A 26,059-nucleotide genomic window follows, 5' to 3' on the forward strand; every position below is an offset into this window, starting at 1 on the left:
GACAACAGCTGTAATATTACTCAGTCACTGCCCGCATGCAAAGATAGTCTGTGATAAGTGGTTTCTGTGAAGATGTTCTTGGGGAAAGTGCCAAGAAGTAAATGTCAGCCGGTAAAGGTGATTGATATCAGTCGTGACAATGTCACCGTGTCAGCGGCATTGGCAATGAATTGCGTTGAGGAGTCTGTTTTAATGAGCACCCGGGTGTTTACTGCTTATGCTGCTCTTATCTTCTTGGTCTTGCTGACTGTTTGTGCTAACACACCTTCTAAGGAAGTTTTTATTTTTACCTTTTTTCTCAGTTGGCCCAACTTTTTCTACAATTTTATATGAAGAAGGTTCACAATTTGGCCTGGATTCCCCCAGGACCATGATATTAGAATGTTAAACTCAGAAGTGTTATACTAGCTCTTTTTTCTGTTTATTTCTTGTAATTCTTACATTCCTGATTTGCAAAACTATACATAATGTCCAATTTAAAGCCTTAATTTGTTTTTTAACATTAAAGTCTGCTTGAAATAAAAATGAACAATGTTTACTTTGCTAGTTCACATTGTTGAATTAGCACATTGAAAAATTAGTACATGCAAGTACATTTTACTGAAAAAAAATTGTTTGTTTTGGTAATTTTCTATGAAAGTCTGCTCATTTGCTTGCACATTTTGAGTTGAAGTCCTACTGTTGATGGCAGCCTGAGGGCTCCCTTAACAAATACATATTTAAATCCTCTCTTACCATTATGTTTGCTATGAGGGAATGGTGCGCAAAACAAAGCCCCGCCCCTACTCAATATTTGGCTTCAGTTAAAAGTAAATCAACATAGTAAAATAAAAGTCTTAGCAACTTCTGGTTCAAGCAGACTTTATAGTGTCACACTAATTCAGGGGAAAAGAAAACAACAATGTGAATCCAATTGCAAGTGTTTAATGACCAATGGTCATGAATCAAAAGGGTGCAAAAAGAGTCCAAAACAAAATAACTATGATAAGTGTAGTAGCAGGGTGTGAATAATGTTCCAGATACACGGCAGCGAAGCGTCCAACGAGAGTCCTGACAAAGCACAGACAGACCATGAACAACAAATAACGTACTGATAACCAAGTAAAGCACTGCCGCTCATATAGACGCAACTGAATAAGGCACAGCTGAGCTGCTGATAAGAACAGCTGATCGGCATACGTAATCACCCACTTGATCACAACACACGCAACACAACCACGCGGAGTAAACCAAAACACAACCAAGTGACAACAAACACCACAGAAACAGTTCACGCATCTGCAACCGTGATATAAAGGTTCAAGACACCCTCGAGTATTTTGTAAAAAAAATTACAGATTTGTGTGTGTTAAGCATCAGTTCCGACAACATTAGCACCTGATAGCTTTAATTGCGGTGAAAACTGCATAATATTGAGATTTTGTCAGCTAATTTTATCTTCCGTGATTAAAATAATTTTTGGGGCGGGATCAAAATCGGTGACAGAGCGCGAATATGCTATGGAGTGATGACGCCTCGGTTTCTCATTATTATTCCTAGCAGAGTTTTCTTATCCCATTAGAAGACCTTGCTTCTTAATTATTCATAAGACCATGTGCTTTCAGAAGGCAAAGCAGACCTGACAAGCTGTGAGCCTCAATGACTGTGTGAGACTTCATCAAAAAACGGCACAGGTCGTATGTGTTTGTTTCCATTATCCACAGTTTTTTTTGCTTGTTTTTCCCTGCAATTCTGTCAGGGCCGATACAGCAAAGGTGTTGGTTTGCAGCAAGCTTTTTTGTCAAGAAATTTGTATGAGAATTGGAGAATGGCAGACTTTGTCTTTTATAAGTTGAGTTTGTTACTATTCAGACACATCCCCTATCCATGCTGTTGTGTTCACCATATGTTTAAAATCCTCCAGATGACCAGCAGGGCTAATGGTTGAAAAAGACAGGTCAAGAGACCTGCTGCACTGCTATCTACTGTGTCTGCATTCAGACTCAGAGACTAAGTAAAAAATAAGTCCTCCTCATTTATAGTGTTCATATAAACACGATTGTCTTTATCATAATATAACAAATTTTAGTTCTGTGTTTATAAAAATTATGAAAAACAAATATAGCAGGACATTAAATTACTGTTTTTTTTTTTTTATTAATTTTGTAAACTATAAAATCATGGGTCTCGTCACTGTTTTCGTCTCATTTTGTGAGCCAACTGACAACAGTTGTTCGCTCCCCTCTTTTTCCCCTGCTCTGCCAGCTACGCCCACTATTCCCTAAAAAGGGGTTTCATGGCCCTTTGAAAAAACATAAAATTGTTTCAATAAATGAATCCGTAAATTACAGTAAAGCACAGTTTACAGTTTTCTTGCTAGTCTATTGCTGGCTGTTGCTGGAAAAATGGGCCTGTCATATCTAAGATTTTTTTCCTATAGATTTCCTATAGACTTAACAACTCAGTTTGTGTAAATGGTAAGAGCATGGGATGATATGTTTAATTGTGTGGGTATTTATCATATAGAACAATTATCACAGCAAGAAATAAGAGATTTGTTTAGCCCAAAATATAATTGAAATCACCGAAAATGGTAATAGACAACAGTTTTACTGTATTAAACAAGAAAGTGACAATATCAGTGTGCCAAATCCCAAATGTGCAATAAAGCCATAATTACACAACACTATTATGTTATTATTATGCTCAGCTCAGTGTTGAATCATTTCAGTTCAATCATTATAAAACAAGTTAAAGTGTCAAATTCTACAAGTTTAGTGCCATTAAAATGTTATTACTCAATTTTATGTGCTTTTAAGGGTGTTTTCATACTTTTTTTGTATGGTTTGTACGGTTCATTTTTATGCTTCCATCCAAACAATGATGCGCAACAAACAATCATTTATTCATTCATTTTCCTTCGACTTGGTTCCTTATTTATCAGGGGTAGCCATAGCAGAATGAACTGCCAACTATTCTGGCATATGTTTTATGCAGCAGATGCCCTTTCAGCTGCAACCCAGTACTGGGAAACATCCAAATTGGATGAACTATATTGGCTGTATGTGAATGTTGGCTGTATAGTTCATCCAATTCACTTATACCTGCTGTCTTTGGGTTGTGGGGGAAACCGGACACCTGGAGGAAACCAATGCAAACACAAGAAGAACATGCAAACGCCCACACAGATTTCCAATCAGACTCAAATCAGTGGCCTTCTTGCTTTAATGCTAACCATTGAGCCACCACGCAACAAACAAGCAGACCAAAGCCATTGAAAATATGGGTGTGTTCACTTTTAATCTCACGTTCTGGTGAAATATTATAAGACAGCATTGACAAATAACATCTAAATCAAATCATAATAAACCAAAACCAGCCATATAATTGACAAAAAAGACAGAATATTAACGCATACCAGGACTAAATGTATCATTTTCTTATTTGGTCTGGACCAGCAGAACCAAAAGATTCGAACTTCAAGTTTTTAGGTGAGAGAAAAGGAGAAAAAAGGAGATGTCAGCTTTGCTAGCAATTAAAAATGATTGACTATATATGCATGGATATTTAATATTACTCTACAATATTACTATTCTTTTTTATATGAAAACATGAATGTGTGTCTGTATTGTCCAGGTCCCTCAGGATGAATGGGGAGGGAGAGATGAGGAGATCCCATGCAGAAGGATGCGGAGCAGCAGCTACGTTAAAGCCATGGGTGATCAAGACAGTGGAGACTCTGATGGCAGCCCCAAAAACTCCCCACAGAAAATGGTGCGACCCAACGCGCTCGTCAAATCTGTGCTGCAGAGACAACTTTCAGACCAGAGGTAAGAACTTTCATCATCCGGTGAATCTCATTAGAAGGCCTATCCAATCTGAGGTTAGAGTGATTAATGTTCAAAGTCATAAAGCAGAAAACAGGCGTGCAATCATTAACTAGTTATCCACGATCCCAGAGGCCCACATTCTGCGACATGTGAGATCCTTTTTTGTGGAATATGCAAATGTATTTTATGAACCATCATGAAACATCTGCAGTCGGATCACAGATTGTGCATTATAGACTCTCTTGGTATGAAAGTGAAATGCCCAGCTTTACCGCTTGAAACTGACGTTTAGGAGTGCCAGTAAATTTGAGTGAAAAATGCAAGCGATTAAGTTGACAAACACACATATAATCATAGAGACGATCTGCTGGAAGGGATTCAGTACACATTGACACCTGCTGCATCTGTACTTACCATGTCTCTGTCTTCATATCAAAAACGGAGGCTGATATATATAAAGATGCTGTGATTCAGACATCTCTGACTAAGATTGGAGCTTTCAATTATCTCCTGGTCATGTTAGGCACTAAATTTTGAACGCTGATGAATACTACTAATCGTTTTCACTCATGAGACTCTAGATGGCGCAGATTGATCGGCTTTTGCATGAAGTCTGAAATCTCATCATTACTGCTTGGCAAGCTGATTGGATTCTGATTATTCTGCAGCATTGGGAATGTGCAAATCGTGTTTCACATATGAATCACCCTGGAATTACGTGTGTATTTTTTAGACTTTTCTTGCAGCATTCATGGCCTTTAGCCAATCAGATGCCAGTTCACTGTTTAAGTAGTCATAATCTGCCTAATGGAATTCTGAATCTTTGTATACACAGACCAGTAGGAATAGTAAGTTACACGAGCATACTGTTCTTTTATTTATGGACAAATATTAAAGGTGCAGCGGCTGCTCTGGGTTTGGGTGCTTTTACACTAGCACTTTTGGTCCCCGGATTTGTTTGACATCAGAGTTCGATATGTTTAGCCAAAGACTTTAGAATACACAAGACGTGTCACTTGTATAGTTTTGAATGGGGAAAAGTATATTATGGCAAATTAAGCCCTGCCTACTAGTACAGGAGCTGATCATAGATCGCTATGGACTGGTCATTTGTCTAGGGAAAATGCTCTGACCAAACGTGTGCTTTTTCCGACAGTTTCTGTGGTCAACAAATGCACCAGAATCTCAATAAATACTTGCTTCACAGAAATAAGAAATATATTCACATAAAGCTTGAAATCTGTACTTTTACATGAACGTAGTGCACTTGAAAACTAAATTTTTTTTGTTTTGTAATCTGTATTAAATGGCCGCGAGGTACAGTCCGTCCTATCAAATGCATATCACATGACAGCAACTACACGAATGCTCACAAACTTGTAAACAAAGAGTCGCTGTCATTTCTGGAGGAGATTCACCATCAAGATTAAGTTTTGAATTACTTAAGAAGAGCAGAGCGATCTGATGGAGCATTATCCTGATGATAATAATGTGTACAATGGCCATAAATGAGGTTGGTGTCGTGATCTTGTTCTTTTCTAGTCCATTAGCTTATAAGCAACTTAATAATATGCCAATTTAGTTTGTTTTGAAATGGTTTAGAAACAAAAGTTATGAGACAAATGTTGTTTAATTTTATTAGTAATTCCAAATATGTAATGTAACCGTAAGCTTGGCAAACAGTTTTGGAGAATTTGATGTTTGCCCTTTTAGACAGAATGCCCGAGCAAACTGTCCGAGAGGCGTTTCAAAGTTGTTCGCCCAGTGAAACTTAAAAGGACTTTGCTAGACGTTTAGCTAGTGTGAACCGCACCTGAGTCCGCCTTAAAGAGGTGGTCTGGGGTACAATTCACGCAAACTCTCGTCTGGTACAATTCTGATTTGAATGCTATTGTACCAAAAAACAGATGTGAACCGCCAACTGAACAACAAACTTTAGTTTTCATAACACTCATTCATGTGTGTATGTCTGTGTATCACCTATCTTGGTAATAAGCGAGACTGAGCCAGTGCAAACACAGTGATAATGTCTGCTTGTCTCCCCCAAAAATGACTTCTGCGGACATTACATTATGTTCTGAATGTTTTTAATATTTTTGCGGCAGATAGACAAAAGTGACTTTCTGTATGTTACTAGTTCAGTTCAATTCAATTCATGTTTATTTCTACTTCGCTTTTACAATGTAAATACGAAAGTGTCATTCAAGTTTTCAGGGTTGAAGCTAAGTTTAGTTCAGTTCAGTGTGGTTTATATTTCACTGCTGGAAGTTCAATCACTGAAGAGCAAATCAAAACCAAAAGGTTTAGTAAAGCAGAACGACCGTGATGTGCATACGTCTTTCCATTTTGAGGCTTTGGTTTTCATGGCCATCCGCTAGCTACAGCTTTACACACAACAGCAGGTCGATGATGCAAGCATACCAGGTTTCAGTAGAAAAAAAGGCAATGTGAACACAAATCAGCCGAGAAGGTCACAAGGGGTGACAATCAAACTTGCGTTCAGACTATGCAATCGAACCAAATGTGAAAGCACGCTAAATTAAATGTGTATAATCCACATAAGGTTTGAACAGTATAGTGAAAAGTCTAACATTATACCTTCTAAGTTACAATTTTTCTTGTAGTAACTTATTTCTGTTTTTTTTTTTATTATAATCAATAAAATGTTTTTATATTCATACAAATTTGTGCTTATATTAGTCTTGTAGGTACCGATGCCATGTTGGCATAGTGCCCAACTGAAGTTTTCATATTTTGAAACTGGCTAAAATCTTGATCATCTTTAACGAACTAATGTTGTTTACTTAGTTCCTCACACACAGACTTCAAACACACATAAAAGTGAAACTTTTGCAATGTTTTATCTAAGTATTTGTAAACATCCCAGCCAGCATTGAATTGTGGGATATTCCTGTTAACACTGCGCCCGCTCTCGCTCTCTCACACAATACCACCTGGAGCTTTTGTTCTCCACCAGACGTGAGGATTATTTTCTGCTCTGTATTACAGGCCTGTACGCCATTATGCAAAGCTCTGAAACATGATGTTATAAATTTGGCAAGACTGCCTCTCTCAAAGTGCGTCTAATGAAAGAGAGTGTAGCACATCAAATGAGCTCTTCCCCTGAGTAGGTGCATGGAACACTGCATTGACTGCGTATTATGAAAAAGTATATTTATACAGTATTAAGATTGTAAGGCGGCAGGGATTCCACTGAAAGGTGCGTCCCATTAAAACTAGCTTCTGTGTAAGTTAGCATCACGTTCAGGTAATTAGCACTTGCGGGTATTGAGAAGTTCACAGCCTGTTTAAGAAAAGTAGACCTTGTTCGTACTCTAGAGAGCTATTTTAGTTGCTGCTGTCACTTCGAGAAATGAAGAGACATCATTGAATACCTTTAGGGGTTTAATATGTAACCACATCAGAAAAAGTGCCGAGCACATGACTGTGATTTGGTATTGCTTTATTTTGATAGTCACTTTAACACATTTTGTTGACTATAATTTAAGTCACAACTACATGGCAACTAATTGTCATTAGAGTATGAGAACTGTAGACTGTAAGGTTAGGGTTAAAATTTGCTTGCAACTTTTTTATAGTCAGGAGAAGGTCGGTTGATGGAGCAGCATCAGTCTATTAATACTCTAGTGTGAAATAGTTTGCATGTTGTTGTAATGGAACTTAAATTTTATTCATTGTGCAATATGGACCATCAAAATGAATAGATAGCATTGAATCTTGTTAAAATGTACAGTAATCTTCAGAATAATGTTTATGTGTGAAGCTTTGCCCCATACGAAGAAGGTAAATGACCTAAATGGCCTGTTAAACAACGTTTGTACACCATTGCAAGGCAAGGAAACTTTATTTATAGAGCACAATTTTACACAACCATAGTTGGTAATCAAAAATGCTTTGCAATAAAGTAAAATATATTAATTGAATGAAAAAATAAAACTTTTATTAAAAGTATAAGAAAGGGAAAAATATATATGTAATAACCATGGCTTGACATAAACACCTGCCAACCCACTAAATGCGAGTAGATTTCAGCTGTGGCAGGTTAAACAGCTGCTCCCACTAGCCACTTTAGCTGGTTGAAAATAATTTTTACGTTGCCAGAGCTGTCTCTTCCCTAAAGATTAGAATTTTAGTTTAAGACCGTTTGTCAATATGGGCGCAAATGTGATCTTAGAATCGAGAAGCAGCACGATTGATAAGTTTTCACGTAAGTAAAAGAAAGCAGGTGAAGCAAGGCACAGGTGATGTGAAGCACGCAAGTGCTTAAAAGCTCTCGCTTCTTTGCGCAAAACAACTGTGCCTGGAAACTCAACTGGTGCGATCGTTTCTCTTTGAAAGAGATTGGGGAAAAAAGCGGTGCTCCTGCACCCATAGTCCTGCTATGTTAAACAGAGCTCCAGATTTTTTGTATGCGGCAGCTGTTGCCGCTTTCGCTTTAACCATTCTTTGAACAGAATATTAATGGGCCTAACGTTAAGCGTGTGCACGTAATCATCTTTTCATTATCGCACATACAATGTTTTTCACCTGCTTTCTTTTGCTTGCAGTTACTTTTGTTAATGCAGTTCAATTATCATCCTTTACAATAACATTGCTTTAATAGGAGATTACCTCTCAGTGTATCTACAGTTATCTGATGATCTTGGACCTTTAGCCTGGACAAGCTACTGTGTATTTTTAGTTTTTTAAAAGTCAATTGTTTTTAAGAAAATTTTTGTTGATTAAAATAAGTCTTTGTTGAGACAGTGCTGACTGAAGTAAACCAATGTACAAAGTGTAACAGTAGTCTGACTGAGCGGAAATTAAAGCATGAGTTACGATTTCTAGATCTTTTTTAGAAGGAAACAGTTTTACCTTTGCCCCCATTCTCTGTTGGAAAAAGCTGCTCTTCACAACTGCTTTTACATGCTTGTCAAACTGCAAAAGTGGATCAAAAATAACTAACGTGATTTTGCAGATTGTTGTTTGGTAATCCTATAGCTGAATTTTAATTGAATCGTTGGAAGCATCAGGACCTAATAATAGCACTTCAGTTTTATTTTAATTTACTTGCACAGAGTTATGTCATCCAGACCTTAATGTTATTAGGCAAAAGAAAAGTTGTTCAAAATACATTTTTTGATAGGAAAATATAGCTGGAAGTCATCGGCACTGCTGTGATAGTTTATGTTATGTTTGCGGAGTGTTGAGCTTAAAGGAAGCATATAGAGAGAAAATAATAGAGGGCCAAGAATGGATCCTTGTGGAACGCCACAATGAATGTGTTTAGGGGTGAAGTAAAAAATCCAATACTTAATACTTAAAGCTACACATTGGTTATAGAAGAAAGTAGATTCCTAATTAAATCAATAGGAATTGCTAAATGTGATTTTAGCTTTTTAAATGATAACATGTGCTTGTTTATAGAACTTGCTATGTTATGCTCACTGCTTTGCATTTTTAATGTGCTTCATGTTTTAGCAGTTGCACTGTAGAGATAATTTTGTACTCTGTCCAATGGCCATGTTCTGGTACTTTTGGTCTATCCTAACCAAGCCACTGAGTCTCGAGGAACTGGGTCATCCACTGCTGCCTTCTGTTATGAAAAACAGATTTTAGAAGACAAGCCTATGATTCAGACAGGCCATCTGATCAGCTCTAAACAACATGTGCAGGATGATGATGTAGGCCAGTAATCTGCCTAAATATGCTCTTGTGGATCTTCCATCTTGTATGATGCATACTTAAACACTTTTGACTCTTACAGAATTGGTCAACAGACATTTATGTTCTTGCAAAAGATTTCTATTCTAAATAAGATCTGAATCCAGAAACAAGTCAGAAAAAATGTGTGTCAATTGATTAGCCCTCTTGTGAAATTTTAATTATTATTCAAATATTTCCCAACTGATGTTCAACAGAGCAAGGAATTGTTTCCACTGTATTTGCCAATATAGTGTCTCTTTTGGAGAAAGTCATATTTTTTTAAAGTGTGCTGGAATAAAAATAAAAAGTAACAATAAAATTGTAAAAATTGCCAAGGTTAATATTATTAGACTGGTTAAAAAGTTGTTGTTGTTTTTTTCAGCTGGCCACCAATGATTTGCCTAATTGTTTTGTCAGGGGACTGCAGATGCAAAATAGTCTTTTGGCTAATTCTGGCACATTGTACTTTTCAGTGTTATTAATGTGCATTGTGCCTGTCCAATAAAGCTAAAACATGAATAAAATAATAATAATTAACCTAACTTGCATATTTGTGTAAAATGTAAAAATAATAATAAATGAAAAAAAAAATTGTAAAATATTGATGTTCATTCATTCATTCCTTTTCTTGTCGGCTTAGTCCCTTTATTAATCCGGGATTGCCACCGCAGAATGAACTACCAACTTATCCAGCAAGTTTTTATGCAGCAGATGCCCTTCCAGCTGCAACCCATCTATGGGAAACATCCACACACTCATTCATACATTTGCTCATACACTCACCCAATTCATCTGTACCGCATGTCTTTGGACTGTGGGGGAAACCGGAGCACTTGGAGGAAACCCACGCGAACGCAGGGAGAACATGCAAACTCCACAGAGAAACGCCAACTGAGCCGAGGCTCAAGCCAGCGACCCAGCAACCTTCTTGCTGTGAGGCGACAGCACTACCTACTGCGCCACTGCTTCACCCAGTATTGATGTTAATAATAAAAAAATATTTTGTGAGTGTTAAATTAGCATATTAGAATGATTACTGAATGATCATGTGTGACTGGAGTAATTATGTCGAAAATTAAACCATGCTGTCACTGGTATAACTTGTACATACTATATTTTTCTTTTAATAAAAAAACACTAATTTTGAATAATAATGAAAATATTGTTTCATGCCATTATCTATTTGAAAAAACTTTTAAGGCCCCTGAAATATTTTGCTGCACATAAATAAAACAATAAATATGTCTAAGAAAAGAAATAAAAGCAACAAATCAAAACTTTTTTTGGATCTGGAAATGCTGAACAGTGACTCTTACCATAAAACCATATAAATGTACAAACTACAAATCTGGAGGCACTGTGTAATGAATGATGGAATAAATCTCATTATTGGCTGGAAAAGTGTTGTGGCACTGTATTAAACATATACAGATATTTAGGAAAATATGTTGAAGTCAAAATTATTAGCTCTTCTGTAAATTTTCTCTCCTATTTCCAATATTTCCCAAAAGATGTCAAAGCCAGGGATTTTTTCACACTATTTCCAATAATATTTTTTTTTCTTCTGTAGAAAGTCTTATTTGTTTTATAATAGAATAAAAAGAGATTTTAATGTTTTAAAGCCATTTTAAGGTCAATATTATTAACCCATTTAAGCTATATTTTTTTAGATTGTCTACAGAACAAATCATTATTATAAAATGCCTTGCCTAACCACACTAACCTGCCTAGTTAACCTAATTAACCTAGTTAAGCCTTTAAATGAATTTAAAACTAAATACTAGTGTCTTGAAAAATATCTAGTCAAATATTATTTACTGTCATCATGACAAAGATAAAATAAATCAATTATTAGAAATGAGTTATTAAAACTATTATGATTAGAAATGTGTTGATAAAGTATTTCCATTGAACATAAATTGTTGAAAAAAATATACAGAGAAGCTAATAATTCTGACTTCAACTGTATATTTTTATTATTTATCATTTTTAAGTCAGTTTAAGACATAATAATATTTTCATTCAGTTTAAGACATAATAAAATGTAATGATCTTTGGCTAATCTTTTTGTCAAACTTTCATCTTAAAATGCTTCATACAAAAATAGATACTCTTTTATAACACAGTTATTATTGTTGCCAGTTTTGTCTATTTTGTTCGCAAATTTAGAGACTCTCACTGTTGCTTTAACTCATTTTAATGTTTTGTTTACAATCTATTGACAATTTTCTAATACGTTTACCCATTTTTTATGAAAAAACCCATGCATTGTATTTTATTAATAAGTTAATATAACTTAAATCCCACTACAGTCTTTAATTTAAGTATTTTTTCAGAATAAAATTCAGTCAACATCTTGTTAATGACGAGCAGATTGGAAGTGACTGACATATAGATGTTATTTAGCCTTAAGGGCCTGCTTCGTCTAAAAAACAGAAGCATACAAATATGTTAATGAGGATATGGGAATATATTTTGAGAAACGGAAACCAATGAGTCTTACAAAGGAAAGAACAACTTGACTTGGCAGGTCAGAGGGTGTCGTGATGCAGTGACAAAATATCAAAGCATGGTAAGCTTTCAGAAAGCAAGCAAGCTGATCACTCAAGACAGCCTCATTTATCTCAGCATGGCCCAGGCCCGCTGATGGAGATCCTCTGAGAATACAGAAAGACTGCAAGAGGATGCTGACCACACAAAACTAGCAACCACTTCGCAACCGTAACACAATGACCTTGTGAGAAGCTCGTCACTATCAATGTTAATAAAGACCATCAGTTCAGTCCAGAATGCTTCATAATGCACTGGACCACCCACACATATATCAGTGGCGCCAGAACACGAGTACAACCCACTCATGCTGATTCCTTTGTAATCTTTTAGTATATTTATATTGCGCTTCGATTTGCACCAACCTGCTGGGAACCTCTTGTGTTCTTTGTTTTGGCAGATTAGTGCGACGTGTTTTCCTTGACTGTTTGAAAAAAAGATTCAACTTAATACACGATCCAGCTTTAATGAAGCTCCCTGCGGCGACGAGCGTACACATGCTGAACATCTGCCCTCTGCAGTTTAGCTGTGGATGTTCACAGTGCGTTGTAGTTACAGAGTGAGGCTCAGAAATCTCCCCCGCAGCAGATGAGAAGGACGCACACCGTGCAAACCGAGGGAGACACATTGACTGTATTGATTTTTTTGAGCTCCAAGCTGGAGAATCACCAGCAGCAGCATCAAATCTGTTCCTGCGCCCTGAAGAGTCTCTTCACGCTCTGTAACTTCATCAGCAAACACTACAATCAGGTTTTCTTCCTAAAGTCTCAGATTAGAATGAGCCTCGATTCCATGTGTTGGTTCTCCAGCCTTTATAGGAACAATAGCTGAATGGTAATAATCACTTGAGCTGTGCTTGTGTGGTGCGTTTCTGACTTTGGCCAGCACACTCTCGCAGTAGAAATGGCCCAGAGATTTGCACTGAGCTTTCAGGGAAGTGTTTGTGTGCACAATTTGCAGATCTCAGGAGATTGGAGCTGAAAGAGAGTGGGAGAGAGTGTGATTATATTCCTACAGGGGACGAGTCGCAGTGTGAATGCAGCAGGAAAGATTATTCAACTAATCCCAAACTCCAACAGACAAGAGCAGAGTTTTAAAATGTTACTAACTTCAACCCAAGATTCTTTTCAGTATTTTTTGGCACACACAAAAAAAATGTTTCACCTTAAAATCATTATTTAATCACGCTTTACTTGTTTTAAACTTTTACTTTTATTTTTTTTCTACTGTTGAACACAAAAAAAAAGTCACCAGCGATCAAGCCTGAGCAGATCGCTGATATATACACTGATTGGTAGCGGACTAATCTGCCATTTCATGGACTGCAATATCCAGTCATGCATCACACACACACACACACACACACACACACACACACACACACACACACACACACACACACACACACAGCTGTTCCTGATCCTGACTGATTGCATACACAGCCGGAGGATTGTCAAAGACTGATTACATGGACTATTTAAGCAGCACAGGCACACACACTAGTTGCTGAGTCTTGTTTACTGCACTTGTGATATTACAACACGTTTCCTTATTCTTGCTTTGTCATGTTTGGACCCTCACCTTGCTTGTATGCTTATTCCTTTCTGCTGCCTGCCTTTTGACCATCTGCCTGCTTATTTGACTTCAACTCTGGATTGCCTGTGTACATCTGCTTACTCCTGGTTTGACCATTGCTTTCCTGACCATTCACTGTTCACTGTGAACTTTTATTTGGACACTTTTGTTGTCTGTGCACATCACGTTACACATAGTATCTGTTTTTTTCCTACTATGGGAGTCAATGGTTATAAGAGTTAAGCTCTCTACAGAATATCTACTTTTCTGTGTATTTTTTTAAGAAACGTTTACATTTTGGGGGGTTAAACTATCCATAAAAAAAAAAGTTTTAAACTTAGATATAGATTTGCAATTGTTTTTCTTTCCTCAATCATTTTTCTTTAACACCTTTTTCTACTTCACTAACCTATTTTTCTCAGCCAACTTCTTTGTCACTTTTATAGTTTTTTTCCTCTCATAAAACTGTTAACTGTTTGCTCAGGCTACTTATTTTAAATGAGCTAAAATAACACAATTCTTGAGTTTTCTTTGGGGCAACCTAATTGTTTTATGTTCAATCCGCTTAAATTTGTACAAACTAATAAGTAAACTAAATTGATTTGTGTTGGGACAGCATGAAGGAATTGTGTGGAAGCCACCATTTTTTACAATGTAAAATTAAAACAATACCCAACCCTAATCTTAAATGATTTATTTATATATTTATTTTTTGGCTGGAATGTCAGGAGATAACATTGACCAGGGAAAAAGATATTCGATATCCATTACAGTAGCTTCCACTCTCGTTCAAAAGTTTCCACATTTGAAGTTCCGGAAATTTTCACAAGTTTTTGTTTTATTTTGCTTCTTTACTGGTCTTCTTCATCTAACATATTTTCTCCACCTTTTCTTCACCTTCTTCATCTTCCTCTTTTAAATTTTTTTTACCTCTTTCTTTATCTTCATTGTCTTTTTCTTCATCTTCGTCTTGTTCTGCACCTTCTTCACTATTTCTTCACTTTTTCACTACTTCACAATGCAATTCTTGTTCTTGTTCTTATTCTTTATCTTTTTCCATACCTTTCTTATTCTGATCATCTTAGAATAATCAGCTTTATCTTCATTTTGTCAATAGCTATTTTTCTATCCACCTATTTTTAAGGAAACGCCAAGATGAACACAACTTTTGAAAATGCGCATAAAAGTATGCGCATAATTGAGTAGGATAAACTTTTTATTCTATAAGAAAAGATGCCTATAAACTGCTATGAAAACACTTTTACCAAACAAATTCCAGTATGCACATTAAAAAAGGTCACATGATTTTGTTATAAGATCATGTGATGATAAAAATGTGTGCGAATGGACAAACCAGCAGGCTGAGCACATTGTAAGACATTTGAAAAGTTGTTTTGGTTATTCTAAAACGCCTTAAACATTTTGGTATTAGTGTTATTATATTATTAATCACCTCCAGAACTGTTAAGAGCATTTATGGTCCATGTCTTCAAACACCATATCGTGTTCAGTACGTGTCAGCATTGTCTTTTGAGGAGCAAGTCATTTATTAAATGAAGAAAAGATTCACACATCTTCTTCTACTCCAGCAAATTACGTATTTACTTTTGATATTTGGTGCCAGTTCATCATGAAGTGACGATTTTGTTCTCTTTGACTTACTGGATGGAAACGCTGCTTTATTCGCATACCTTGTTTCCGATACTACAGATTTGTACATATATTATCTTTGCATCTTTGGATGGAAACATAGCTAATCACCTTCTTTATCATCTTATTCTTCTCAACTACTTTCTTTACCACTTCTTTTTCACTTTCTACATAGGGAAATTGCGTCATGATTATGATGTTATGATGAATGGCATCGTTGCAAATGTGACTGAACTCATTTAATAACAAATGAAACAAAAATCAATGTTTCTTTTTTTAATGTTTCTGTTTTAATACTTGAAAATATCTCATCTCTGTTCACAGCTCATACCGTTTGGATAAGTCTAGCCGGGACATGGTCAAATACCTCACCAACATCACTGCAGATTTAAGGTGAATATGAGCAGATAGATTTGCATGCACAAGTCAACTTAAAGTCACTTCTTTTAACCTAATTTTTTAGTATTCTCTAAAGAGATCTCCAGACACAACTTATTAAAACTATTTAAAGTTTTGAAGAGTAACTTAGCATAATCAGTATGTATGAAATGGCTTTATTCTTTTTCCTTTCTCTAGCTCTTTACTCTATATTCATATTTCAGGAATCCTGTGGTGTGGAATTTTCTAGCTAGTATTCAGTGTAAAGGCACAGTGGCTCATTAAATAGCCTCTAATTTGCATTGTGCTTAATTTTCCAGCGTTGGTTAGATGCTTCACCACTGCCAATTGGACATTTTTAGGTTTGATTGAAGTCAGAAAGAAAGAAGGCTTTAAAAAATGTAAAAGTTTTAGCTCTCAAACTTTTTTCCCATTGTTCACAATAATTATCAAATTTCAAAATAAGATTCAAAAATCACTTTTATGTTTTAAGAATGCAATGTTCTTAAGAGTTCAAACTGTTTTTAAGTAATAATTTTGCATAGCCCATGGTGTTGGAGTGGATAAGGATTTTTTGTAACACTAGAATACATGATATGAATAAGATATATGAATGAATATGTTATATTATATGTTATATCTCTCTGTTAAACAGAAATTGGGGAAAAAATAAACAAGGGGTCTAATAATTCAGGAGAGCTAATAATTCTGACCCAGGGTTACATTGTTGAGAACCAAGAAATATGTACCCTGGGTACATATATGTACCTACAGTTTTGGTTTTTACAAATCCACTAGAGGCCGGATTTGTGAAATTTGTCATAACATTACTTGGGCACATTTCCTCATATGTGCCATTTTTTGTAAATCCGCTGTGTACATTCCTGTAAATCTCAACGTCCTCCTCACGCACATATATGAGAAAAGCTGATTGGCTTGTAGATGTGCATAATACTGTAAATCAGCTTGATATTGACCAACCGTCGTCTTCCCTAAACCAAACTGATTGTGTTTTCAAAATCACACTAGAAGAGAAAAGCTATCACCACCACTTCTTTATTATGGTTTCATTTTACCACCTGGTTTCTGGAACAGTCCTTCACCAGACCCAAACCACAGTTTGTTTCATTCTGCATTCGTGGTGAGCTATTAAGCAAACCAGAAATGCCAGAAAAGCCGTTCATATGGAGACGAGCAGTAAGCTTTACTGCCCCATAGCATTTGTTTTAAACACAAAATACAGCCATATGCACCTGCATTCAAACATTTCTCGGTTCTCAAAAATATAGCTCCGTTCACATAATCCCTGATCCTGCTTTAGACATTTTAAATGCATAGACGACATTTTTTTAACTATCTTTGTTATGACAACTTGACATAACTAAATACATCAAAACCTGTCTTTATCTTTACCATGATAGCTTGACACTATCAAGACAATATAACTTGTCATAAATCTTTCATAAACATGATAGTCATGAGACCATTATAAATGGAATATAAATTGTATAGCAGCATCATTATTTTTTTTTTCTAGACCTTGACTGCAATGGTACAAATTGAATTTGTCATTAAAATGTCATTAAGTATTTATGAAATTGTTAATTTATTTGTCAGGGTATTGACGCTTTTACTTAGAACTTTTAATGACACAATTTTTTTTTCACTAAAAAGTGATCAGAAATATATTCATGGCACATTTATAATGGCCTCATGACAATCATGTCCAATTTATGATGGGAATTGTAAGTTGTCATGACAAAGACAAGCTGTGATGTACTGTACTTGTTTATGTCAAAGACATCTCAAACAATGCTATCTTTGCATTTAAAATGACATAACAGTTGTCATAAGCATGTATAACATCTTCGTTTTCATGACGTGCCATGTGATGATTATAAAGGTGTCATGACAGTCTTATGAACACTCCCTTTGAGTATAGTGTTGCTGGATATTTATAAATAAGGCTTTGTACATGTTTTTTTCAAAAATATATATTTGCATTTAACATTGTATTCACAGAGTTGTAATATTTAGTTTATATTATGTTTCCTTATCTCGAATTTTTGGGGATCCTGGTTGATCTTTTTCTTTTTTAAAAATAAAGAATTGACTTGCAGATTTTTTATGCAGGAGTCTATAAATACAGTAGATAGTTAGATAAATACTGTAGATAGACAGACAATGTATACATTTTACTTTCTTCTTTCCTCTTTTCTTTTCTTCTTTTTGTTGTCATCCTCACTGCATGCCTAGTCAAAGCTACCATCTTCAGACCTCTAGGGAAATCCATCCCAGCATCACACTGGAACCGTCGCCCAACTACAACTCCCCCAAATTCCGCTCCAGGAACCAGAGCTACATGAGAGCGGTCAGCACCCTGAGTCAGGCCAGCTGTGTCAGCCAGGTCAGCCAGGTGAGAGACACATCTGCCCGACTTCACTGTGTTCAAGGTAATCCAGGACTTTTTACACTCACAGTCACAGTGCAGAAAAACACAACACAAACAGAGGATTTAGAGCCCAGTTTCCCATTTATATCAAATATAGTGTTATTGTGCTTGCCGGTTTTTAAATTGTCAGATGTATCAGCAGCTAACATCTAAACCGCTCTTTTAAAGTGAAGTAATGGGGGTTGTATTGATTTGGCTTGAGGTCTTACAACTGGGTTTTTATTCTCGAGACCCTGATTTTTGCACACACGCTTACTCTAGACTTCTGAGAATCGTCAGTGGCTTGCTGCGGTCATTAGGGGATAATTCCCTTTCAATGGAACGCGATGGATTTTAGAGATTGCTAAATGGGAATCTGATGGCTTGTTAGAATCCTATCAGGCGAGTTCAGCTCGACTAGACAGATATCGCTTTATCACTGACATTCTCATCTCAGATTTTCCGAAGCGATCTAAGCAGGTATTGCTCAGGAATGAGGAGGATTCAAGGAAAGCATTTCATTTCCTCAGACTTCAGCAGGAAGACTTAATGTTTTATCCGCAGAGATTGTGTTGTGACCGTATCGCAGTTTTTATCTCACGTACAGTCCTGTGTAGATAAGATTAGACTGTTCGCTGGGACTAAGGGAGAAATATAGGCCCAACAGCAAATAAAGCCAAGAAAGCAGCCGTGGGAAAAAAAAAGAAGTTGGTCTGAACATGCTGAGATGTGTTGTCTGGGTTTTTCTGGTTCTGCAGGTGAGCGAGACCGAGGTCAATGGGCAGTTTGAGTCGGTGTGTGAATCCGTGTTCAGTGAGGTGGAATCTCAGGCCATGGACGCTTTGGACTTGCCGGGCTGCTTCAGGACACGTAGCCACAGTTACCTGCGAGCCATCCAGGCCGGATTTTCCCAGGACGATGACTGCGTCCCCTCCATGACATCATCTACTGTCACATCCACCATCAGGTCCACCACAGGTAAGTGGGCTTTCTAGGTGGATAGCCATGCGCCCCTGTGTCTGGTCTTGGCTTGTGTTTGTGTCAAAGTACAAGTTGCAAGATTCCAAAAAACTTTTTAAATAAAAATAATAAATAATATATATTTTTTATTTGTTAAAACTGACTTTGGTATAGTAGAGTTTGATGAAATAGCAATGATTTATTTTATTTATAATACAGTTTTGTGGGACTGAGGATCTCTATGACAGTGAGACTTTTTACAATTTAAGAAGCCGATCACACCAAACGTGCTTTTTGTTTAGAGGATGATTTTTTGGATGATTTACTTACGGCCATGAGCGTTTTGCACGCCTCAAGTTTTAACCCCCTGCTGGGCCTAATGTTTTTCCCATGCACGCTGTGTGCTTGCAGTTGAAAAAAGTAAACTCTGAGCAGAAAAGCGAGTTACGTCAGTTGCGTCTTTTTCATTCTCCAATCAAATGAAAGCAGAGGTGGGGATTCCATTGAGGTGACTGCAGTGTTTGTCAAGACGACTATGGAGACTTTTAAAGATAGAGGAGAGTGATTAGTGGTTACTGTTTTGAGTTATCCGCAGCAAGAAGGTCGCTGGTTCAAGCCTCGGGTGGGTCAGTTGGCATTTCTGTGTGGAGGTTGCATATTCTCCTCATGTTCATGTGGGTTTCCTCTGGGTGCTCCGATTTCCCTCACAGTCCAAAGACATGCGCTATAGGTGAATTAGGTAAGCTTAATTGTCTGTAGTGTATGAGTGTGAATGAGTGTGTACGGGTGTTTTACACTGATGGGTAGCAGCTGAAAGGGTAACAGCTGGAAGGGCATCCGCTGCATAAAACCTATGCTGGATCAGTTGGTGGTTCATTCCACTGTGGCGACCCCAGATTATTAAAGGGACTAAGCCGAAAAGAAAATAAATGAATGAATGGATGAATTAGTTAATTAATTAATTAAAATTATAACAAAATCAACAGAAACACTCGGGCACAAAAGGCAGCTGATTCAGTCGTTACCTAGTGACATAAAAAGCGCACCACACTTCTTCTTTTTTTCTTGTCACAAAAAGGCATTGCAGTGTGCCTCGCGCTTTTGGAAAGTAAAAGCGTGTTCGGTGTGATCGGCCCTCACTTATGACCTATTAAAGTTAATTGCTAACTGATGTGTCAACTGACTTAATTTCTGTTTCAGTTTCATTCTGATCCTAAAAGGCATACCTGAGTCAGTTTTACAACTGTAAACATTAAAATGATGAATGAGCAATTTGATTAAGAAAATGTCAGTTTAGAAGCAAGAGCACTTCATTTCATGAATTTAAGATCTGCATGGCTTAATTATTGAGTGTAGATGCAGAACTCATTGAAATCGTTACAAAATGAAAAATATAAAATGAAATTCAGAATGGAGGAAAAGCTGTTCATCTTAATGATGATTTATTCTTTAATATAGCACTGTATTACGTGTGGCATGGCATGCATGCATGTGAACGGCTTGCAGCAGAGTGGTTGTTTTGTGTACGGCTTCTTAACCCAGAGGTAAGTGCTGGTGTGCCTCAGAGCATAAGAATATGAACCCTATTGAATTCAATCCCCAAATATTGTGCTCAAAAATAAATACATAAAATGGTGAAAAGTGAAACATCCCCTTTTTAAAATACTGTATCCAAATTAAGATATGACCTTTTTTATTCTTCCACTGTGTGTTTTGTCTCTCAAGATTTTCAATTTGGATCTCTACCTTGTCCTATTTTCTGCCTCAGTTGACTCTTGGCTAACAGACAGGGAGGGGGTGAAAAGCAATGATGGAGACACAAGGTGGTGTGTATTGCGATCCCAAAATGTTTCTCAGTCGGATGATTGTCACTCTGTGGGCTCTCTGTTTCTCACTTTCGCACATCTTCTAGTCTCTCTCTCTCTCTCTGTCCCTCTCTCGCTTTCTCTTCTGGGCGTGAAGGTGGTTTTAAACGCATCAGTTTTGAGTTCTCTCTCCCACAGGGTCCGCAACTGAAGCTGTGCTTGTTTAAAGGGTCAGTGGTGAAACAGGCCCCTTAAATAAATAGAATTAAATGCATCAGAGTCTAATCCCTGGACATGTGAGGACTAAGGCCAAAAATCAGTTTAGACGAACATTATGCTAGCGTTTTTGCACTGCCTTCTCACTGATATATGCTTGAAGTATTATGAGCAATATTGGCTTTCTTATAAACAGAGTCTCTTTTTGAGCTTAATTTGAATCAATTCCTAATAGTAAATGCCATATATTATGGAACAGTGACTGGGCAAGGAATATCTTAAAGTATACAATCACTGATCACCAAAATTTCAAGTTAACTTATTGCTAAAGCAATGAGCAAATAGTTTTGTTTGAATTTGGCTGTTTGTGTGTCGAGGTACCGGTTAAAAACAATGATTCCCCCAGTAAAGACCTGGTCAGTGATGTGTCAAAGTGGACCTCTCATGTTCAATAGGGTTCATACCTGCTTTGCTGAGACACACACACACACACACACACACACAAAAAGAGACTGAAAGCTTTTGCTCGCAATTGCCTCCTTTCAAGGCACAAAACACAGACCTGCTCTGTCAGAGGGACCTGATGATGCTCTATAGATGCCATTGTTATTATCCCCTGCAGGTGTCCTCAGGCTTCAGTTCTCTGTTTTGTGCTTTGAGAGATATGCAAATAGAGGATGGAGTGAGAAGGCAGAGTAATAACAGAGAAAAAAAGCTGTGAGTCAAAATGGGATCTGTTTGGTAGCATGATCGCAATAACTCAAAATAACTAGCTCCCGTCATCTAAAGCAGAGGGAGCTGAGATTGCATTGGTTGCATACTGAGCAAATCTCGAAACAATCTGTGAGATTTTACAAAGCCCTTTGATTTGCTAATTGCATACATCCCTGAATCTCTTTCCTGCAAATAATTAACTCCCATATCCATTCATTTTAATCTGACCTATGTGATCCTTCATACACAAAAAAATTTAACCTTGATCTGGCCCGAAACTTATTTTGGCTCACATATATTTGGTTGAATAGAGCCTGCAAACTGCACAAATCCCAGCTGGCTTCACCGCTGGGCACATTATATACAATGGCATTTTTATATTTTTCTTCCAGAGGGAAATGATGTGCTGGAGGGCACTGGTTTGCTTAATGAGGACAATTTACCCAGCGAGGGGCCAGACTTGACCTCCATGGCCCATGGCAATACGGGCTTCCGCAGGAGAGGAGATGAATCAGGCACCCTTTATGGTAATGGCTCACCATCCAGGACTCCCTTGTTTCCCCCATTGAAAACGAGTGCACCCATCAGGCCACGGCCTGTTCAGTCAAGTGTCCAGGAGACGGCAGATCTGGCCCTGGCCATCAGCCAGCAGTGGAGAGAGGATGTGTCAGCCATGCGTAAGGAGTTAGCCGAGCTCAGGAAGGATCTGTGCACAGAGCTCAGAGCCTTTAACAGGAACTTTTCCACCTTTACACAACATTACAGCACATGGTCACCGAGCTGTGTGAGGGAAACCCAGACAGCTGCACCTCAAGTGTCTGTCAGCACCCAGGCAGGAAGCAAGACCCTGGTGCGTCAGAACACAGCGGATGCAGCGGTTAACTGCCCATCACCAGTTGATCCCAGTGTTTTATCCATGTCTCCCTCTGAACCTGCAGATAGAAACGTTCTGCAGGTCTCAACGTCATCACCATTTTTTCAAACTGACCCCAACTCTGAATTAGCAGACATTGATGATCCTACTTTTGCTAATCTTACCCCTCCAGATCCAGTTGATGTTACATCGCTTTGTTGGCCTGATCTAGATTCAGACTCTATGACTCCTCCTGATCCTCCAGAACCAGTACCAGAAGTAGAATCCTATTGCTTTACAAAGTCATCCACTCCTGAGCATGTTGAATCAATTGTTTTAGACTTTACAAATGTAGAGCTTGTGAACCTGGCCAGTTTGCAATGGCCTAAACTGGATCCGGAAGATACTGGCTCTTCACTACACGAATCTCTCGATCAGCCCTCTCCGGGGTCTCCGGAAGAGCTTGGTCCATGTACACCCGAGCTTGTTATCACAACTACACAGGAACGGTCAGTCCTAGAATCAATGCAACCATTGTTGCTGAGTCATTTAGATGAAGAACAAATAGACTTCACATTGCCCGAACTGGACCCCAGTGTTCTGAGTCCATTGACCTTGGATTCTATGAATCTTCATGACTTAAAATGGCCAAGTTTAGAATCTCTCGAACTCAATGTTTCTGGCTCTCAAAGCCCAGGTCCTTTAGATCTAGCTTTGCCAAACCCTCCAACTCCAGAAACTGTCTACACATGCTCCTTTGAGTCTACAGCACAAGAACCACCCCTTCCAGAACTTTTGGACACCATTTATCTCCAGCCTGCCACACCAGAGCCCGAATCGCGAACAGACTCTGACATATCAAACCCAGCAAGCCCCGAACCTCATTTTCCCACTTGTCAAAAGTCAAGTACACATGAACTAGACTCTCAGGCTCTTGTTTTATGGTCCAAAAAGGACACATTCATGATCTTTCGAGAAGAAGATGGTGCAGAGTCCTGCTCTGAAGAGAAAGATGGTCAGAATGTAGCTTCTTCTGACACGATGATTAATTTTGCAGTCCAGTCAGACGCTGTTGACTCAGGTCCTCTTGAGTCTGAGACTCTTTTCTCTGCCGTTCTGTGCTCAATTGAGTCAGACACTTTCGATCCTGAAGTCACGAGCATGGATGAACCAACAACACAAGGGTCGAATCCACCCGGACTTGCCACCATAGACCCAGCGACTGTGCACCCCTTCAATTTATCCCTGCTGGAGCTTCAGTCGGCTTTAGATGTGTCTAAGAGCGAAACAAGCGATAATGGGTCACCAAAGGGAACAGCAGCCATAAGCAGCCCTTCTTATTCTCCATCCCGTAGGGATTTTCTGTGGATTCGGTGGCAGCGGAAAACGCGTGGACGGCAGCCAATGTCACGGAGTGCCAGTATGGAAATTTACCACAAGAAATACTCAAACAATTCAGAGATGTCTTATATGTCACTGTCACTCTGAGCTCTTCGAAAGTGCATGAAGCTACACGGGGTGTGCAATAGATAATCATAAGATGTAATATTTGCTGACAGAATACAAGACTGTTAAGTTATGTAGCAAGATGTTTACAGGTTTGTGTCTCTCCAAAGTGTGTGTGTGTAATTATATAAAAGAGAATGAGAAGTAGAGAGTGTGGAAAGGACAAAAGATGAAGGGGGTTGCTACATTTTAGGCATGGATGAGGTTATGAGAGAGGTTGTAGCTAAAAGCAGTCTGATGACAAAAATGGCACTGCATTAGTGTACTTCAGACATTCAGCACCTATTTACTCTGTGAAACCAGTGAGTCACCTTGAACTTCACTCCTCTCCAGGGACATTCTTTACAGAGACTCAGATGTATTTTAGTAAATACTGTGATTGTTTTTTTGGCGGAGAACGAAGACTTCCAGTCAAGACACTCTTGCCAATAAACTTTAGAAACTACCGAGTAAACTGTAAAATAAATCTCTGTACAAACCTATCTTGGATCAACCAGGAATTTGTACCTTGGTCATGTTCTGTGAGGGCGAAGGCATAGGGATAATCCTTTTTCAGATGGAACAAGACTGAATGTTGGCCAAAGACTACCTGAAACAACTGCTTGGATACATTTTATGGATTTTTGATAATCTGTTTTTTTCTCTGAATGTAATGTAATGGTCATTTTTCTGGTGTGAATAATGGAATCCTTTATTCCATTTAACTCAAAGTCTTCAGAGCCAAAGTCTCACTGTAAAAGTGGAGGACAATTTAGTACTGTGAATTTTCCAAAGACACGACGGCTATGTTATGATACTGTGTAAAGTGACTGATTTTCTTTTTCTCTTTTTTTTTCTTTAAAACCTATATCTTGAGGGGACGTTGGACATGCTGAATGTGATATTTTTTGATTCCCTTTCTGGACATATATGGAAATATTTGAGATTTTAATATTGAATCACTATTTCTTAAAATGACTTACATTTACAGAGGTCCGACGTACTGTTAGTCTGCTCTGTTTACTTGAATAGGAGCATGTAGTTCATTATACAGTTTATTTGATTTGGGAAATAGATCTACAGGCCACAGAAATGCATACTGGTTAGGAAGTAAGTCCTGTGGTCTAAACAAACAAATTGAAGGGACTGTCCAATATTTGTACAGTTAGCAGTAAACAAAATTTATCATGCACACTTCTTACAAATCCATGCTAATCTTTCAAATCCACATATATTATTATAAAAGAGATACTACATACTGTTTGCTCTTGAAACACAAGTATAATATATTCCACAGGGATTCCCTCTTTTATTGTACATATGCAGCCGATTGTATCCTGTGACTTTTTTCTCTTCAAATATTAATAACATTACAGACACAACAGCTCCATGTGTTAAAAAATGATGCCAGTTTTTTTGAGCCAGTATAGTGACTAAAGATATCAATGCCAAATCAGCAGTCTAAATCTATTAATATCAAAATTATGTACGTATCAGGGTACTTACGGAAACACTCCGGCTATCCCTGTTATTAACTGGCATTAATGGGCTATATGCACAGCTAGTAATTTTTCAGCCGGTGAGAGCATTATATGACTATTTTAAATTTTATAAGGTTCATTTTACAGCATCGATGTATATGTATGATAGACATAAGCATCCATTAAGTTGTTAAAGCGTAAATAGAGACGAAAACTCATGCGCCGTCATTAGCAGCAGGCCAGCGCAGAAACTCCATTGAAAATATTAAGGTAAAATTAATTAACATATTTTAAAGACATGGCACAGAAAAATATAATTTAATGCAGTGTTTTTTTGTTTGGTCTGATACCAACTTTATATCGTATCTCAGCCAGGCAGTAAAGATCTTTTTAAAAGAATTCACATCTTAACGCAGTAACCGGAAGCACAGAGGCTGGCTAACTGA

The 26,059-nt window shown here is 37.6% G+C and overlaps 1 protein-coding gene across 15 annotated transcripts in view; it reads left to right on the forward strand.

The window, feature by feature from the left end:
* Nucleotides 1–26,059, forward strand: part of dlgap2a (discs, large (Drosophila) homolog-associated protein 2a) — a 249,913-nt gene that overhangs the window by 194,421 nt on the left and 29,433 nt on the right. For 12 of the 15 annotated variants that reach the window (XM_073928550.1, XM_073928553.1, XM_073928556.1 and 9 more), the window contains 4 exons: nucleotides 3,616–3,809; nucleotides 15,615–15,683; nucleotides 17,925–18,084; nucleotides 18,858–19,077. In XM_073928550.1, coding sequence (XP_073784651.1) covers nucleotides 3,616–3,809; nucleotides 15,615–15,683; nucleotides 17,925–18,084; nucleotides 18,858–19,077 — 643 coding nt within the window. Of the gene's footprint in view, nucleotides 1–3,615; nucleotides 3,810–15,614; nucleotides 15,684–17,924; nucleotides 18,085–18,857; nucleotides 19,078–22,186; nucleotides 24,068–26,059 lie in introns of all 15 variants that reach the window. The other 3 variants (XM_073928546.1, XM_073928547.1, XM_073928548.1) reach the window with 1 other exon arrangement.

The sequence above is a fragment of the Danio rerio genome, chromosome 17 (assembly GCF_049306965.1).
Source record: "Danio rerio strain Tuebingen ecotype United States chromosome 17, GRCz12tu, whole genome shotgun sequence".
In the NCBI taxonomy this organism is placed as follows: domain Eukaryota; kingdom Metazoa; phylum Chordata; class Actinopteri; order Cypriniformes; family Danionidae; genus Danio; species Danio rerio.